The sequence below is a fragment of the Balaenoptera borealis genome (assembly GCF_965194805.1).
Source record: "Balaenoptera borealis genome assembly, chromosome: 20".
NCBI lineage: Eukaryota > Metazoa > Chordata > Mammalia > Artiodactyla > Balaenopteridae > Balaenoptera > Balaenoptera borealis.
In genome coordinates, this window is record NC_138879.1 from 53,390,809 (window position 1) to 53,409,330 (window position 18,522).

General features: G+C 40.7%; 1 protein-coding gene across 8 annotated transcripts in view; it reads right to left on the reverse strand.

Annotated features, from left to right (window-relative positions):
• The window catches only part of MYH10 (myosin heavy chain 10), a 137,994-nt gene that overhangs the window by 80,423 nt on the left and 39,049 nt on the right, over positions 1 to 18,522 (reverse strand). For 5 of the 8 annotated variants that reach the window (XR_014238589.1, XM_082372885.1, XM_082372888.1 and 2 more), the window contains exons 5-7: positions 7,952 to 8,054; positions 7,316 to 7,345; positions 1,232 to 1,324 (exon numbers count right to left, since the gene is read on the reverse strand). Coding sequence is in view for 6 of the 8 variants with exons in the window: in XM_082372885.1 (XP_082229011.1) it covers positions 1,232 to 1,324; positions 7,316 to 7,345; positions 7,952 to 8,054 (226 nt within the window). In the remaining 2 variants the exon portion in view is untranslated. The remainder of the gene's footprint in view (positions 1 to 1,231; positions 1,325 to 7,315; positions 7,346 to 7,951; positions 8,055 to 18,522) is intronic. The other 3 variants (XR_014238590.1, XM_082372886.1, XM_082372890.1) reach the window with 1 other exon arrangement.

The following is an 18,522-nucleotide window of genomic DNA, read 5'->3' on the forward strand; positions in this document are numbered from 1 at the left end:
TGAGGTCACTAGGGTGGGCCGGATCCAATATGACTGGGGTCTTATGAGAGAAGAACAGACACAGACATGCAGAGAGGACCACGTGAATTCACAGCAGACGGCCATCCACAAGCCAAGGAGAGAGGCCTCGGAAGAAACCAACCCTGCCAACACCTTGATCCCAGACTTCCTCCAAATGTGAGAAAATACATGCCTATTGCTTAAGCCACCCAGTCTGTGGTGCTCTGTTTTGGCAGCCCGGGCAAAGGCATAGAGAGGGTTATCTAGCTACCTTTGTATTTCCTGGGGCCTCTGTGATCTGGTGGCTTCTCCTGATCACAGAGACAACGTCATCAGGAGATTAACGTGCGGACCCAGAGTAAAGAATGTCACAGTGAACCCGATTTCCAGAAACTGCCCATCAAGGGATTGTTAGAATTGAAGTCTCTGATTCTGGCCTTCTTAACTTTAACTGAGATGTCTACTATCAGAGGAGGGAGGAAAAACATAGAATTAACTCGAATGACTTAAGTAGAGATAACAGAAGTTGAATGATTCGCTATGAAAGTGTCGACTCTGAGCAGCTGGAAAGAGGAGGGCCGTGTCCTGTAAGTCACACTGATCCGGCTGTCACTCAGGATAACGTCCCCAGACTAGGTGTGCAAGCCGGTCGGGCTGAGGAAGAAAGTAAAGCTTTCAGCGAATTCAGAGAGTCGAACAGCTGAGGAGGAAATTTTTGAGGAGACAAAATGTGAGGGACAAATTCTTCTGAGGTCCACATCCCATAGAAATGGTAATGTATGAAAAGAACAATTTACCACATCAAATTCCAACTTTGCTTGTTGAGTGTTTACTGTGCCTGGTTCTGTGTTAAGTACTCAGCACGCATCTCATTTTATCTCCACGCCAACCTCATAATTATATATCATCCCCAATCAAAAACGAAGAAATAAGTTCACAGAGGTTATATAATTATACACCCATAGAATACATAACTATCTATATACATAACTATATATAATAAACATATGATTAAAATTACTTTCCCATTTGTTTTTTTCCATTTGTTTTGCTTTTTAAAACGTGACTACTAGGAAAATTTTAATTACACGTGACTTGCATTGTATGTCTATTGGACAGCCCTGTTCCGTACTACATCTGTTAGGAAGGAAGGTACTTGATTTGCTTAATCATAGTAGACATTCAACTAGAAGTCTGAGGAATGAAAAGTTTCTGGTGCTTTTAAACTTACAAAACGAGATGAGTTATCATTTTTCACAGTCTTTGCGTTTCCAAATGATTCCAGGATTGGATTTGCTTGCAAAAGCTGCCGTTCAAGTTCCCCCTAAAAGACATTACACACACACACACACACACACACACACACACACACACACACACAAATAAAAGCAAATATATGTTAATCTAACATGTCTACTCCAGTCCTCAGGGAAAAAAAACAAAGCAAAACCAAACACTGCGTCTTTTGCTCAGTGTTTTCATTTTATTTGCCATCCAGCAAACTTTGCTGTTGGCTTCTTATCTTGGTCTTATGGGCTCTGCTAAAGGAAAAAATTAGCACCTACCATGTGCTCACAAGGAGAAGAAAACGTCACATTGAACAGTGATGGTAAATTTAAGGACGGGCACATAAATTAAGTGGAGAATTTTTAAAATAAAGCAAACTGGTTTTCATGAAACGAAATTTAGCATGATACTTCAATTAAGAACATATTAATACTTCTGCTTATTTCTACTTTGCCTTGTTCCAAAGATTTAAGGCAGCAAATTCTAATAACTTCCACTGTACTGGTAATAAGACTTGCCATTTTTCCAAGGGTTTCACATAATATCTTAACGATGTAGACAGGGCAATGTCCTCGTCTCCAGTTTCAGAGATGACAAAGATGGCGATGCTACTGAATTCTTGCACATATTTAAAAAGCTAAGTACACTGTACTTGGTATAATGGTCATTACTTATATGCAAATTAAGCTTTAAAACAGATTTTACAAACAAAATACGTAAGTATATTAATATATGCTTTAATCATGAAACACAACAGAAGGCTGTATGGGGAAGCATGAGGCATTTCTGTATCCCTGGAATGTAATTTCAGAATTATACTGTAGGACTTAAATAAATCTGCTCTTTCCAAATACAAATCTTACCCCTATATTTTAAAATACCCACAGTATACTAGACCTCAAGAAAGAATAAAAACTGCTAGCTACTGTGATTCTCTAAGCAAAAAAAGAGTACAAGGAAGCTCACATAAGATTTTAAAATTAATGGCCACTTGCTCTGTGATGTATTACACTATCATCGACTCCAAAATCAGGAACAAATCTATGCCATACACGCAGTCTCGGCATCTAACCCACGTGTGGTTGGATGTTTAGGTGGTGTGGTTCCCTCCAATGAAAGGGTAGGAAATGTTCCTGAAGCACGTGACACAGTGAGGTGCTGCAGTGTTACACGTCTACTCCAGAGCACTTATCTGGATTGTCTGATTGTCGGGATTATTTTCCCAGGTTTCATCTATAGTCTACTATTGTGTTCAACTGAAACCAGTCAGGAACCAGTCCTGCCATGTGAATGTCGTGACACGGCATCAACTCACATTCCTGGCTTTAGATAATATGCTCCCTGTACAGGGGATCTTCCCGTTTCTGGACTTCAAGACACCAGGCTACTTCTGATGTAAATCTTTCTAAACACTACATGCTATCAAAGTTTCTTAAACATGGTGTCCTGAACCAATGTTAATGGCTGAGAGTCATCACTAAGAATAGCAGCCATCGCGCTGTGACGCAGAAGTGCCTTTCCCCTGGAGGTTAGCGGCCACAGCCATCACTGAGTCTGTGCCAACATCTCGCAAAGCTCTCGGTACGCTGGCACCGCAATAATGATTTGGGCTCTAGAATCCCTTAACCTCACTCAATCTGTGTGATCAGGGCGTAGAAACTGTCAGAAAAACCCGGACTTGATAAGTGGGGCACTGCCTTTACCTGACACTCCTACGGTTAGATCAAGGAGTTAGAATACAGATTCCTTAAAATTACACACTATCCTACCAAATCATAATAAAAATACTTTCAATAATAATCTATCTTTAAAATATTTTCCTAACTTGGAGGTAAAACAAATATTGTATACCTCATTTTAATATTCCCTAGACATGGCTTCAAGAATTCTTTGGGCCAAGTTTATAGATTCTTTTCTCCTTCGCGTGTGTATGCGTGTGTGTGTGTGTACACGCACATGTGTGCATGTGATCCACTGATCCTGATTCCATTCTTTTTTCTCTTCGCTTAAAGGCACCGGCTGTATCCCCTGCATGAGGTTAGTGAGTATCACGCCAAAACGATGCTCCGTGAATGTTTGCTGAATGGATGGGTAATCAGCGGTCCGAAGACACTCTAGTAGTATTTGGGGAGGGGATGGTGGTGAGCCAGAGGTGGCAGTAAGTTTTGGGTTAAGGGTCCTCATAATCACTGTGGTAACCGCAGGCTTGGGTCCCTGCTTTGGAGGCCACTACATTAACAGGAATGTGGTGGTACTTCTCTTCCAATGGATTTTTGACATCACTGAGACCAAGTAAAGATCTCAAAAACTCGTAAATGAATCACAAAGAGCTTGACACAGGGCTAATATTATAAAACACACAAAAATGATATTTAAGAAATTACCACTAAAATTTGACCATTTCTGCACTGAATAATTTCACATTTAGATAAACAGGGCTAACAGCTCTCAACCAAATTATGAAGCCATTTTTTACAGATCATCAGGGGACAGTGGCTAAGTGCTAACCTTTCTGCTGGAACTTGGATGGGCAATGTCCCTTTTCTATTCTATATAGTAACGAGAAATGTCACTTGGGAACGTGGGGAAAAGAAATCAGCATTAGCTATTTAAATTATTTTTAAAGTTCTAAGTATTTAGAATTATATGATGCTTTAAAGGTTTACCAATCGTGATGAAAACTATACCCTTGTGTTTATTACATAATGTATTATATATACTTGCTATATGATAGATATAGGATGAGTTTTAAAGTGGTTAAAAAAAAATTATATATATATGTATACATACACCTCTTTCAAAACTCCAGTTCAGCCAGCAAGGGGACTCGGGCTGGACTCTTGCTGCCCCTTGTAGGCCTGAGGGGCAAAGCTGCAGGTGTCCCACTGACCACAGAGTAGGGTTGGAAGCTGGCAGCAGCAATCAATCGCCATGCTTAGAACCAGACTCTAATCTCGAGCGGCAGGCTCTAATTTCTGTGCTTGTTACTTGCTATCTATCACCTTTTTGTCTTAGTTCAAGGCAGTTTAGACCAGTAGATACAGAGTCATCCGGAAGCTGCCATCTAGAGGTGGACGACTCAGGAGTCAGTGGGGAGGTGGGCTGGCTTGAAGGGGTCATTCCCAGGGGATGGTCCAGTTTAAGAAATTAGTCGTCCTCAAATCTGCTCTGAAATCGTACCATGTCCAGGCTTTGGAGCGGCCCTGAACACTGTGCCAGACATCGAGGGTCTGTAACAGTGACCTGCGATGAGGGAATATGGGCACTGGAGCTGTACTTGCTGTTGGCCGGGGCATTAAGCCAAATGAGGACTCATTTTGTTATAGTAAGTAAAAGTTGATAGGTAAATGTTTTACTTCTTAAATATTGTGACCTTAATTTTGAAAATTTATTTCTTACATTTGTTCATATTTCTATAATGAAGATGAAGTTATAAGGTAAACATAAAAATATTGATCACTTCACACCGCTAGGATGGCCTTAATAAAAAGACAAGTGTTGCCCAGGATATGGAGAAACTAGCACCCTCAAACATTGCGGGGAATGTAAAGTGGTGCAGCCTCTATGGAAAAGTGTGGCAGTTCCTCAAAATGTTAAACAGAAAATTACCACAATCCAGCAATTCCACTCCTAGGTATACACCCAAGAGAACTGAAAATGTGTGCCTACGTGAAAACTTATATATTGCAGCATTATTCATATTGGTGCCAAAGTGGAAACAATCCAAATGGCCATCAACTGGTGAAGGGATAAACAGAACGTGACAAATTTAATATAATAGGTTATTATTTGGCCATAAAAAGGAATGGAGCACTTACACATGCTCCAGCATGGATGAACCTTGAAAACACTATGCACAGTGAGAACCACATATGATATGATTCCGTTCATATAAAATACCCAGAATAGGCAGAGTCAGAGAGACAGGAAGTAGATGAGTGATTTCCAGGGGCTGGGAGAACATGGAAGGTGATTCCTAATAGGTATAAGCTTTCTTTTTGGGGTGATGAAAATATTCTAAAATTGATTGTAGTAATAATTGCATAACTCTGGGAATACACTGAAAAAAAACAAAAACAAAAACACTGACCTGTACACTTTAAAGGAATGAATTTTATGGGACATGAATTTAAACCTTAATAAAGTTATTTAAAAAAAAGAATGAGCAAAGAGATGAAGACTCACAAAATCAGGAGCCTACAAATGCCTTCCACTTTGTTTTTACAATTTATACTGCTGTTTAGTGATAAAATGCTAGCAATTGACACAAATGGTTCCTGGGAATCTAAGTTTTGCCAATAAAGTGCAACATAAATTTGGAAACCAGTGATATTAAACCAAGAGAAACACTGCCTTTGCAAAGTATAACCATTACTTTACGGTGGTCATCCTCAAAATGGGGTGAGGAAGTCATGCCTAGGGGTGCCCGGGAAGGGGAGAGGGGGTGGTGGGGAGAGAAGTAAGTTCTTGATTCAACCCTCCCCAGGGTGTGACCAGTCCCTATGCTCAGGAGTATCTCATATTCCTCAGGTGTGCTGGGGAAGAAAAATTAATTGAGAACCAGGAGTCTTCTCATGTTTCTAAAAACACGGCATAGCTACTACTTGACTAGTATTAACATAACCTTGGGGAAAGCAGCACGGAAGATTCTGTGCGGAGTGCGAACATGCAACAAGACATGCAAATCAGTAATGACAGTGCAGCACGGCCCAGAGAAGCTGTCGCCTCGCCTTCCTGGAGGATACCTGCTTACAGGGCTTGATTTGACCCAAAGTAAAATCTAGGGGTAGGCATGCTACTCACACACAACAGGGATCCACTCTGTAGTTTAAGATGACATCGAAACAAAATGTTAACACTAATGATTTATGTAATCCACAGAGGATTTGGAAAACCCAAATCTGTATGTTAACTATTTAACACTATTTTGCTAAGTGATCTAAGTACATATTAAAAGGTCATTTAGCATGTACTCTAAAACACAAAGAAAAGCTGGTTGCTGGTCTAGAGATTCCTTCTTTAACTGGCAAAGAAGCCTTTAAATATCATATAGGATAATGATTATTTCATTCATCCTCGCAATGCGTATCACTGGTCTGGTCTACAGCTAAAAGCAAAAGGACATCCTGGGCCTTCATAGGTATAGTACAGCTTTAGTGTCTGAGAATTTCTTAAGAATTCTAAAAAAGATATCTGAAAATCTCAGTATCTGGGACTATTCCTTTAGATGTTTCTGATCGTTTCTTTATATTAAGAGATTGTTTTCATTAACACTATCATTTCTAGCTTTATGCTAGCTTTGCACCACTATGCTTGTGGAAGACAGACAAACCAAAACGGTTCCAGTGCGAGGGAATGGGATGTCCAAGTACAGACGTCCCATTCTATCCAAGGCATCTGGCTCAGCTCTGCCCTCCCTCTCTTGCCAAGTAGCAGGAAATGCTCCGGTCCATGGTTTGTTCATTGCTATGCTCTGCAGAGTTAAAGGCGGGCATCTGATAATTAGGGAGAATAACATTCCTCTGCTACTTGCCCTGGATAAAGGAAATTCTAAATTTATGTATTAAATACAATGAGGCTTTTGGGTTAAAACACTTACCAGGCCCTACAATGTTAACAGATTAGAAATTTTTTAAGTTGCAACTTTTAAAGCTGCAGCCCCAAATTCAAAATTTAATGTATGGCATAAAGTCAGGTTTCCACCTATTTAAGAAGTATTAAAGTAACTCCACCTGGTAATTGACACGTGAAACCCTAAGTTTACAGGCTTCATAAACATATGATTCAATGTCATGATGAATGGGTAAATAAATATTAAAATTCCTCTACAAAACAAAGGTAAAGCAAAATGGCATGCTGCTTCTCCGGAAAGAATAAGCCTCAAAGCAACACAATTTCAAAACTAAATATTTTGTTCATAGGAGATTTTGCTCAGAACTAATGGTATTTGTCTCTAGTAGAGATTCAATCCAAAGACAGAAATTAGTGCAAACACTCAAGACTAAGAAGCATAAAGAAAAGCACTTGCCTGGTGTTTCACTGGTTTAGGTGATTCCTGCTGCTCGTTACAAACAGATAAATGCAAACGTTAGCAAGTCTGTGTCTTTTCCTAGCGGTAAGCCACATCCAAAGCACCAAGTCAGTGTGCGGTTTAGAACCGCGAAAGCTGGTTTGCCTGGCATCTCTCAGGGAGTATTAACTACTACTTCTCGTATCTACAGATTAAGGATAACTGATGTTTATATTCTCACCCCTTTCCTATCACCAATTCTCCCCAAATTTCTATCCTCCCCTCAGGCTGCTGTGGGTGGTAGCTCTGTAAGTTCAGGAAGAAGCGCTGAAAATATCTGAGGATCTTCTCTTGGTGGAAACGAAGAAGTCTTCCTAAGCACTGCTCATGGATGTTTAACAATCCCCACCACAGCTTTGTAAGAAATTAGGCTTCGAGTTACAACCGTAATTCCAGTTTGCCCTGGTGGAATCGCTAGTTACTAACATTTTCCTGATGCCCTAGCTCCCTCCTTGCTGGGTGGGGAGTGGCGGAGACAGGGAGCTGTCAATTACAGCAGCACACTGAGTCCGCTTGCTTCCTTATTCTTGTTTCTGAAATTACAAAAGAATAAATCTAAGGGTTTTAAAAAACAACAGCAGAACAAACACTTACAGGAATATTATGGTCCTTTCGTCCTTTGTGTGAAGAAGCGACATGAGCAAGGTACTGAATGACTTTCTTAGTATTTTCTGTCTTCCCGGCACCCGATTCACCCCTGGAAGAAATATTAACATAGGCTGCGTCACAAAAAGCACAGCATACACATTCCCAAACTATAATTGACAAAATTAAACTGAGTTGGAACAAGAATTAGTAGGAAGTAAAAAGAGAATAAGTAGGGAAGAAAAAGAAAAAAAAAACTATCACCAGCAGTTGGAAAATTATTATTTTTAAATGGCATAAATTAACCCAAATATTTTTTTGGTAGATGCCGCTAAGAGGACAGAGGAAAATGTTCACAACGATTTTTTTCCCCCTTGGAACTGGGGGCTCTGCCAGAGAAGCGGAGTTTATTAGAATGTTTGTAAAGCAATGCCTCAGCACCAGAAACATATCCAGCACTGGAAAGAGAATTCCTAAAACAGTTAAATTAAGGTAATTTAATCTGAAGGAGCTGAATGAACTCTGGGATGTCCGCTGATTACTGACAGCATCTTCAAGGACACTAGACGCCTTCTCGGCTCATCCCTCAGACCAGGCTGACGGTGGTTCTCTCCCCTAGACCCACGTGGCACCTTGTACACGCCTCGTACACAAATCTTCACACTGATCACCAGCCTCACCCGAGGAAGGATAAGGCCCCATGCGTTTGCTGATTTGTATGTTTGTGTAGTTTCTTTTTAATCCACGTAACCTTGTGCAGTGTCGACACACAGCCAGGACGTAATTTGTAGAGAGAATGAAGGGATACTACGAATTTTGTTATGAACTGGGACAAAGGCTATCACTTCCTATGATTTCTATTTTCAAACGAGGCTGGCACATTTCAAAGGTTGCTTTTTATTTCTACTCAGTACTAAGCTTGAAATTCAGGCAAGCTGCTAGCATACAGTGTGATACTTGAATTATGGCCTCTCTGATCAAATACTTGAGGTTCCCCAAGACCCAGGCAAAGCAAAATGAATAAAATCTCAATTTGGATTAAAATAAAAAACTGTAATATATAATTAATTTTCTAAAAACAACAACAAAAACACCCCAGGAACTCAAAAATGTTATTATACACACGGCCAACTAGTGATCCTCTATGCCTCTTCTATTTAAGGCTTGAAAATCTATTTTTTCGAACTCTGACCCTTTCTTGAAATTGTACTTGGAATTGTACTATCTGAACTGTCCCCAACAAGAGTTCTTTAGGTTTCCTGGTTGCATTACCTCCCTAACTCTCTGCACCCGAACACCACCGAGGGGTTGGGCAAAAGGGTCCTATTGATCACCTAGTGGTATGGCTTTGAGTAAGGAAATTAACTTCTCTGGAAATGGACATCATCATTGGTAAAATGTAGGAATAGGATTAGACCCTTTCCAGCTCCAAGATTTCATGATTCTAGATACAACCCACTTACTGGTGTCTAAGAATATTTTACATATTAAGCTTATTAACCACCATCTACTGTTGTATTAAAAACTGCCCCCTTCTTTGTTTTGCCATCTAAGTCTAGTCTTACGTACTCCAATCTACCAAACCTTCTATTAAGGTTTCTGCCTGCTATTCAGGCTTAAAAAGGCCTTTCCTGGCTTCCCTGGTGGCGCAGTGGTTGAGAATCTGCCTGCCAATGCAGGGGACACGGGTTCGAGTCCTGGTCTGGGAAGATCCCACATGCCGCGGAGCAACTAGGCCCGTGAGCCACAATTACTGAGCCTGCGCATCTGGAGCCTGTGCTCCGCAACAAGAGAGGCCGCGATAGTGAGAGGCCCGCGCACCGCAATGAAGAGTGGCCCCCGCTCACCGCAACTAGAGAAAGCCCTCGCACGGAGACGAAGACCCAACACAGCCATAAATAAGTAAATAAAAAATTTTTTAAAAAAAAGGTCTTTCCTGCACTAACATTATATCCATCTATATTTTCACTTCTATATCATCTGTATTATTAAAATCATCTATGTTTTCTTCCAAGACTTTGATGGTTTCACTTTTTACAACTAAGTTTTTAAGTAATTTGGAAAAAAAAAAAAAAAAAAAAGTATGGTCTGAGGTCAAGATTGAATCTCATTTTCCCCTCAAATGATTCAGTCCACATCCCAACATCAACGGCTGACCAAGACATTGATTACCCAGCAATCTGAAATGTTATCTTTACCTTACACTTATGACTTATTCCAAAGCCAGTACCACACTGCAGTAGTTCGGAAGTATGACTAACCAGAGCACCCATCACTGTCTTTAAAAAATAAATCAAGTAGTCTCTGAGGTTAATTTTTTTCAGATAAACTTCAAATAATTTTGTTCTGCTATATCCCTCTCCCATCTCCTCCCGCTAGCCACCCCCATAAAAATAGTCAGACAGAATTTTGAGTTAAATAATACACCTGCTATTTTTAAGAGAAATGATGGCTTCATCTCTGTCTCAGTTAAATTCTGTATTTCTCTAAGTTCAAAACAGGCAAGGACCATGTTTGTCTTATTCATCTTTTAAGTCACAGTGCCTAGCATAGCAGGAACTTGCTGAATTCTGTTGAATAAATGAATATACGTCCTACACAGATTTATTTCTAGGCTCTATTTGATAATTTTTTGTTCCTGTTATTAATTTCGCCACCATTATATTTTCTACCTGGCTACCATTGGTACACAGGTAATGATTTTCGTTCATTCATTTATTCAACACATATTTGCAAATCATCTTCTATGTGTCGGGCATCCTTTTAAGTGCTAGAGATAGAGCTGTGGGCAGGGTCCTTGTGCAGCTCAAGATCAGCAGAGACTTAAAGTAAACAAGAAAAACAAATGGGATAATTACATGTGAGGGAGGCGACGAAGGAAACAAGGAGGCGGCTGAAAGGGAAAAGGCAGAAAAGCAAAGGACAACTCCCTGGAGATGCCATGGCGGGGAGAAGCCTCCTGAAAGGTGAGCAGGACCAGGCAAGAGAGGGCCTGGGGCAGAGCATCCAGGGGGATGGAAAGACAAATGCAAAGCCCTCAAAGCAGAAAAAAGCTCGGTATATCCCAGGAACTGGCGGCCGGAGTGCAGGATTTGATATAAATAACTAGCAAGGCAGACAGCAGCAGGAGGTACTGCCGAGGTGGGAAGGGGTGGATGTGATGTACCCTGGAGCCACAGGAAAGAATCTGGATTTTATTTATGTGTAATTTCGTTAAGAGCTATGATGTCGGTTTTCTTCGTTTTGTTCTTAACTTTATTCAAAACACCTAGAGTTTCAAGCTAAGCATGATGTTGGTTGTTGGTTTCAAACAGATAATTTTTCATTACGTTAAGAAATGAGCCTCATATAGCCTGGTGATGACTTGTCTTGAAAACAGCTGTGATTGGTACTCGTCAGCTTGGTTTGCCTCTGAGGTTTCTCAGCTAACCCCTCTCAACTGGACATGTTTCAGTGTGTCCTGAAAGCATTTTTTGCCCCCATCTGTCACACTTACTTGGCTGTACTTGACAACCACCTATGAACTCTGCTACATTTTCCATATTTCAGGTCTAAGGTACTTCTGCTAATAGAAAATATTGCTTCAAAGACAGATGTATTCCAGTACCTTACGGTTGAGGTCCCAAGAGGGGAGACAGCTTTATACTCTCACCTCAAAATGGGGATAATAGCTTCTGACACGTAAGGTTATTGTGAAGGAAAAAAATATAGTCCGTCTAAAGCTTATAATTAGTAGTCAGTAAACATTACCCATTATTGCCCACTCAGCTGGTGTCAGCTGGATGACACCATATAGGAGGGAATTTGAATTACTAAACTCTCTATAGTGTTAGTAAAGTGATTAAGAAGTGGGCCATGGTGTCCTGGTGACCTACTTAGATTCAAGTCCCATCTACCACTTCCTAGCTTATGGGGCTTTGGGCAAGTTACTGGGCTCTCTGAGCCTCGGTTTATACTCCTTTAAAATGAGATCCGGTTACTTCAAAGGACTGAGATAATGCATGTGAACAGCATAGCATGGCACGCAGCCAGAAGTTTCTCCATAAATGTCAGTAGTGGTAACAACTATGACAATGGTCAACAGTGATGATAAAGAAATTGACAGAAGTAAAAAGGTGATAACCTCTTATTTGACTATGAAAGACGTGGCAGGATCAAAGGAATATAATTCTTAGAAAAAAGTTTTTTTAAGGGGAAATGGCACACCTGTCCCAGATGGAAAAGGGGGAAATAAAGCAGCTTGAACAAAAGTAAATGGGCAGAGCTTCCCTGGTGGCGCAGTGGTTAAGAATCCGCCTGCCAATGCAGGGGACACGGGTTCGATCCCTGGTCCAGGAAGATCCCACGTGCCACGGAGCAACTAAGCCCGTGCGCCACAACTACCGAAGCCCACGCACCTAGAGCCCATGCTCCGCAACAAGAGAAGCCACTGCAATGAGAAGCCCGCACACTGCAATGAAGAGTAGCCCCCGCTCACCGCAACTAGAGAAAGCCCGCGCGTGGCAACGAAGACCCAACGCAGCCATAAATAAATAAATTAATTAATTAATTAATAATAAAAAAAAAAAGTAAATGGGCAAGGGAACCACAAAGAAAGCTCAGCAGACTCCTCTCGAAGAAAATTAGGAGAATCCTCAAAGGTAACAACAGGCCAAGCCCTCAAAGAGTGAAGAAGACAAAGGGAATCTGACCTCATTTCCACCAACGAGACAAGATCTACCAATGCAGTAGTTCTATACTGTAAAGGACTGCTTGTTTCATTGCTGGTCTCTGGGGCACAAGTGCAAGGTTAACGGGAGAACAGAGCAAGCAGCCTGCTGGGTGGGGTGCCCTGTGTCTGTCGCAGCGCATATGGATGTAAAAGATCAGGAGTTTCTAACCTGAAGGTATCTGTGTTTTCTAGAGAGATCTGTGGCTTTCACTGGCTTCTCAAAGCAATGTGCAATCCAAACAATAACATAAAAAACAACAGTGGTGAGAAGCAGTGATGCAGATAATTAACGCATGATCAGTTCCGAGATCTTTCTCCGAATCCCTTCTGGACTGTGGGTATTTCCCCAAAGAGAACCCTCCTTTCCCAGATCTTAATTGGTTTTGCTTTTATTCTCTCTGGATATCTGTAACATCAAATTCAGTCTAGCTTCAAAACCACCCTTTGCCTGAAGTTCTTGCTTTCGATAACCTCAATTTGAAAAACAACATAAATTTTTCATAAAACATACAAATATACGTATATATATAAATAGCATTACTCAATGACTTCCTACAGTTTCAAAACTCTGTTCTATTAGAAAGCAGCTTACTAGGAAGGTCAGGATAGACTTGGGTTCAAGTCTTCTATTAAACACTAATACCAGCTAGTGTCAGCTGTGGTATATAAATGGAGATAACAGGGGTATTGCAAAGATTCATGCAAAGATGTTAGTTCCTTTTTCTGGAAGATTTGCCTGGAACATTTTAAACTCCTATTTACAAGTTGATTTGCATACTTGTTCGCCATAAGATAGCTACCACTGAGATGCAGACACAATAATCTAAAAATCCCCATGTTTTAAGACTTGAGGACACATAAAGCAAAGAGTCATTAGAAAAGCAAACTGAGGTCTAGAGAAGCTCACTGTCTGACCTAGGGTCATGGTAGAGCTGGGACAAAAACAAAAAACAAAACAAAAAAACCTATCCAACAACACAATGGTTTTTTAACTACAACACACTTTTTGTTGCCTTCACTATTTTTTTTTAAGACTATTTTTTTAGAGCAATTTTAGGTTTACAGCACAATTGAGAGGAAGGTACAGAGATTTCCCTTGTAACCCCTGCACTGACACACACAGCCTCCTCTGTGATCAACATCAGTCACCAGAATGGTACATTTTTTACACAGGATGAGCCCTGAGTTCATAGTTTACATTAGGGTTCACTCTGGGTGTTCTATGGGGTCTGGACAAATGTATAATGCCTTGTATCCACTATTATAGTATCACACAGAATATTTTCACTTCCCTAAAAATCCTCTGTGCTCTGCCTATTCAACTCCCCTCCGCCCCCCACTCCCCTGGCAACCACCGATCTATTGATACTTACTATCTTCACAGTTCTGCCTTTTCCAGAAGAATGTCATCTAGCTGGAATCATACAGTATGTAGCCTTCTCAGATTGGCTTCTTTCACTTAGTAATGTGCACTTAAGCCTCCTCCATGTCTTTTCATAGCTTGATAGCTCATTTCTTTTTAGCACTGAATAATACTCCATTGTCTGGATGTACCACAATTTATCCATTCACCTACTGAAGGACATCCTGGTTGCTTCTGAGTTTTGACAATTATGAACGAAGCTGCTATAAACTTTCAAGTGCAGGGCTTCCCTGGTGGTGCAGTGGTTAAGAATCTGCCTGCCAATGCAGGGGACACGGGTTCGAGCCCTGGTCTGGGAAGATCCCACATGCCGCAGAGCAACTAAGTCCGTGTGCCACAACTGCTGAGCCTGCGCTCTAGAGTCCACGAGCCACAACTACTGAAGCCCACGCGCCTAGAGCCCGCGCTCGGCAACAAGAGAGGCCACCACAATGAGAAGCCCGCGCACCACAATGAAGAGTAGCCCCCGCTCGCCGCAACTAGAGAAAGCCCATGCACAGCAATGAAGACCCAATGCAGCCAAAAATAAATAAATAAAATAAATTAAAAAAAAAAAACTTTCAAGTGCAGGTTTTGGTGTAGATACAAGTTTTTAATCCTTTGGGAAAATACCAAGGAGTCTGATTGCTGGATCATATTGTAAGAGTATGTTTAGTTTTGTAAGAAACCGCCAAACTGTCTTCAAAAGTGGCTGCACCATTCTGCATTCCCACCAGCAGCTAGTGAGAGTTCCTGTTGCTTCACGTGTTCAGCAGCATTTGATGTTGACAGTGTTCCAGATTTTGGCCAGTCTAGCAGGTGTGTAGTGGTGACATGATGTGGAACATCTTTTCAGGTGCTCCTTTGCCATCTGTGTATCTTCTTTGGTGTCTTTGTTGTCTGCTAATATGGTCTTTGGACCATTTTTTAATTGGGTTGTTTTCCTACAGTTGAGTCTTTTAAGAGTTCTCTGCAGATTTTGGATAACAGTCCTTTATCAGTCGTGTCTGTCGCAAATATTTTCTCCCAGTCTGTGGCTTATCTTCTTGATCTCTTGACGTTGTCTTTTGCAGGGCAGAAGTTTTTAATTTTAATGAAGTTTAGCTTATCAATTATTTCTTTCATGGATGTCTTTGGTTTTGTATCACAAAAGGCATTACCATACCCAAGGTCATCTAGGTTTTCTCTTATGTTATCTTCTAGAAGTTTTATGGTTTTTCATTTTACACTTAGGCCTCTGATCCATTTTGAGTTCATTTTTGTGAAGGGTGTAAGATCTGTGTCTAGGTTCTTTTTTTTCTTTTTGCATGTGGATGTCCAGTTGTTCCAGCACCATTTGTTAAAGAGACAATCTTTGCTCCTTTGTCAAGATTGTATTGCCTTTGATCCTTTGTCAAGATCAGATGACTACATTTATGGGGTCTATTTCAAGGTTGCCTTAGCTATTTAATCAATTCTATCGATTTGGTTAACTTAAAACTTTTAAGGTATGTTACTTATAGCAAGAATCAACTAACTGTTTGAAATCCAGGATGGCTTATCATTATCACTTAATGCAATATTTGTATAGGACATAAAATTCCTTAACAACAACAAAAATCTATTGTCACATCCTGATAGAAGACTGATATGAAGCAACCATTGTTTTATAATACAATTGTTACATTATATACAAACACACTTAAAAGGAGAAAAACTAGAGTTAACCAGCAGTTAGAGTCATAAAATGTAAGCAGAGTATTCTTTAAAAGGGGGCTTAGAGAACAGAGTAACTTCTTCACCAAGGGTGACCGTGAATTTTAATTATAATGAGAAGGAAAGTCAACGTGAGGATTACACTCTTAACAGGATTTCACTTCCAATTACATTGGGTGCTCTCCCATGATCAAGGAAGTCCTTGCCGGGATACTAGAATAAAGGATCCAAGCCACCTGCTTGGTCATAAGTGGGAGAGCTCACACTGCCTGGCCTGAGTCTGCAGAAATAAAGGCTAGTTGGGGAGCTGTACGCAGATGAGGCCAGAGGGTAATTTACAAGTTCATCCTTTTGGGGGAAAAGTAAATTAGAGAGTAAATGACTAAAAAAGTAGAGCTTAAACAGGAGCTGTCAAACTACTTAAGTATTGATTTTTTTAAAAACTGGTGCTTCCAACTGTATTTTCTCTTTGTGATACCTTTGCAAACATAGGTACTTAATATAAAATAACTACTAAATAAAACTGACTAGTTATTCTCATACAGAAATCTTAATTAGATCAGCTGTGTACTAAACTTAAGAAGACCCCGGTTACATACTCCTAGAGTTCTTTATTTGGTGGATCCTCAAAGGCACCAGGGAACATATCATATTTTCTTAAGTCTGGGATACCTTGTTTAACATTTTCATATTTCTCAAGTCACAATGTAGCTTGTAATAGATATAAGCATGAAAAGCTATTTGTTATTAAATATCATAACCGGTAGATTATTATAGAATTACTAAGAATTAAAATATGGTGAGGCTAAAAGAAGGGTAGGAATTGGCTGGATACAGGAGGGAACTTTTTGCGGTTTACGTTACACAAATAACTCAGCACATATATACTTAAGATCTGTGCATTTCATTATATGTAAAATTTATCTCAAAAGATAAAGATGTAAATATTGGACTTTAGTTAACGTTATGTATGAAGTATTTAGGGGGAAGTGTGCTGACGTTTACAAATGCATCAGATGAAGGGATTAATAGTCCATCAAAGTGGTTTTCAGTTTAAACTGAAAACAATCTAAACAATCAGCGGCCACAGAAAGGAATGCCATCTAACCTTAAGCAGAGCCTCCTGAAAATACAGCTGCCACGGACCTCCATCCCAGGGAGTTTCTGGATTGGGAGAAGTCTGACCCTTAGTACCAGGAAGTGCAAATTCAGCTGTCCACTGGCATCATAAAGCCCGACAGAACCCTCCATGCTTTCCCCCAGAAGTCCTAATTCTCCTACAGCACTCCTCCTTTTGTTAAATTTAGTATTTAAGCCTTTTATTTCTGGTTTTCAGCAAGTTACTCATGAGCACTCCCACACGCATGCGTGAATACACCTTGTCTTTTCTCCTGTTAGTCTGTCTGTTGTCAATTTGCAGACACCCAACCACAGGACCCAAGCTGGAAAAGTTCTCCTCCCAACACAAACAATAAAATGCATTGATAGATGGATAGAGCGATGAACAGATCAATATATAATAAAGCAAGTATAGTAAAATACTAATGGTAGAATCTAGGTGGTAGATATATGGGTCCTGATGGCAAAATTCTTTCAACTTTGCTTTATGTTTGAAAATATTTATAATAAAATGTTCAGAAAATTCAATTTTAAAAAAAAGAAAGAAAAGAAAACAAACATGGTACTTGATGACTGCTACTTTGTGTCCACGAAGAGATAACCAGCTGCTAGGAGACCTACCTCATAAATCCAAGCCTATCCATGGATGCAAATATCAGTCTAAAATGACAATGACCATCAATTGCATGCCTGTAATGGGCACTTTTGGTGACAAGAGTAAATCAGTGCTCACTAACCTTTGGTTCTGTCAAACAGCAGTCATCCCCTCCCCCAAGTGTTTCCTGCTTCCAGACATTGCAAACAGTCCTTATCCAAAATGGTCACCCAAGCTCCCAAACCACCCAAAGAGGAGAGCTCCATGTCCTGCACCTGGTCCCCTGCGTATTGTGTGCAGGGTCCGTGTTACCGTGACACTGCAGACAGGTGACACACAAGTTCTAGTCCTCTCTCGCTCCTGAGCAGAAGAAGGTAGCTCACTTATTACGCTCATTTCATGACGCTTCAGTGACTAGATTCTTGTGGCGACTTTATATTAACCAGTGCTGTATAATAAAGAATTGCTGGTCTTTGTTTCTGATTCCTGGGAGGGAGCCTCTAAGTACCTGGAATGTCTTTGTTATTCATGGTGGGCACTTCAAAAGCTCCAGGATGGGGACTGGCCAAGCTGAGAGCCCAAACGGGTGATTAGAGGTTTGGGCTTTAAACCATGTGACATGAGCCTCACCTCTTGGGAGGGGAGAGGGAGTGGACATTGATTCAATCAATCACGCCTACATAACAAAGCCCAGTAAAAACTCTGGACTTTGAAGCTTAGATAAGCTTCTTGGTTGGTAACATACACTGATGCACTGGGAAGGGAAGTGACCAGAGGCTATGGCAGCTGTGCCTTTGGGAATCCCCAGACCTCACCCTCTGTGTCTCTTCTTTTGCCTGGCTCTGACTTGTCATTCTAGCAAAGTATCGAATCTGAGCGGGTAGTGGCAACCCCCAAACGTGTAGCTATTTATTTAGTCAGAAGCACAGGTGGCCTGGGAACCCCAGAGCTTGTGGCTGGTGTCTGCCAAGCAGGCCCACGTAGAGGAGCGTGCGCGGGAAGTCAGGGTCAGAAGTGCTTTGAAACAGATACTTTTAAAAAGACATCTGCAGATCACG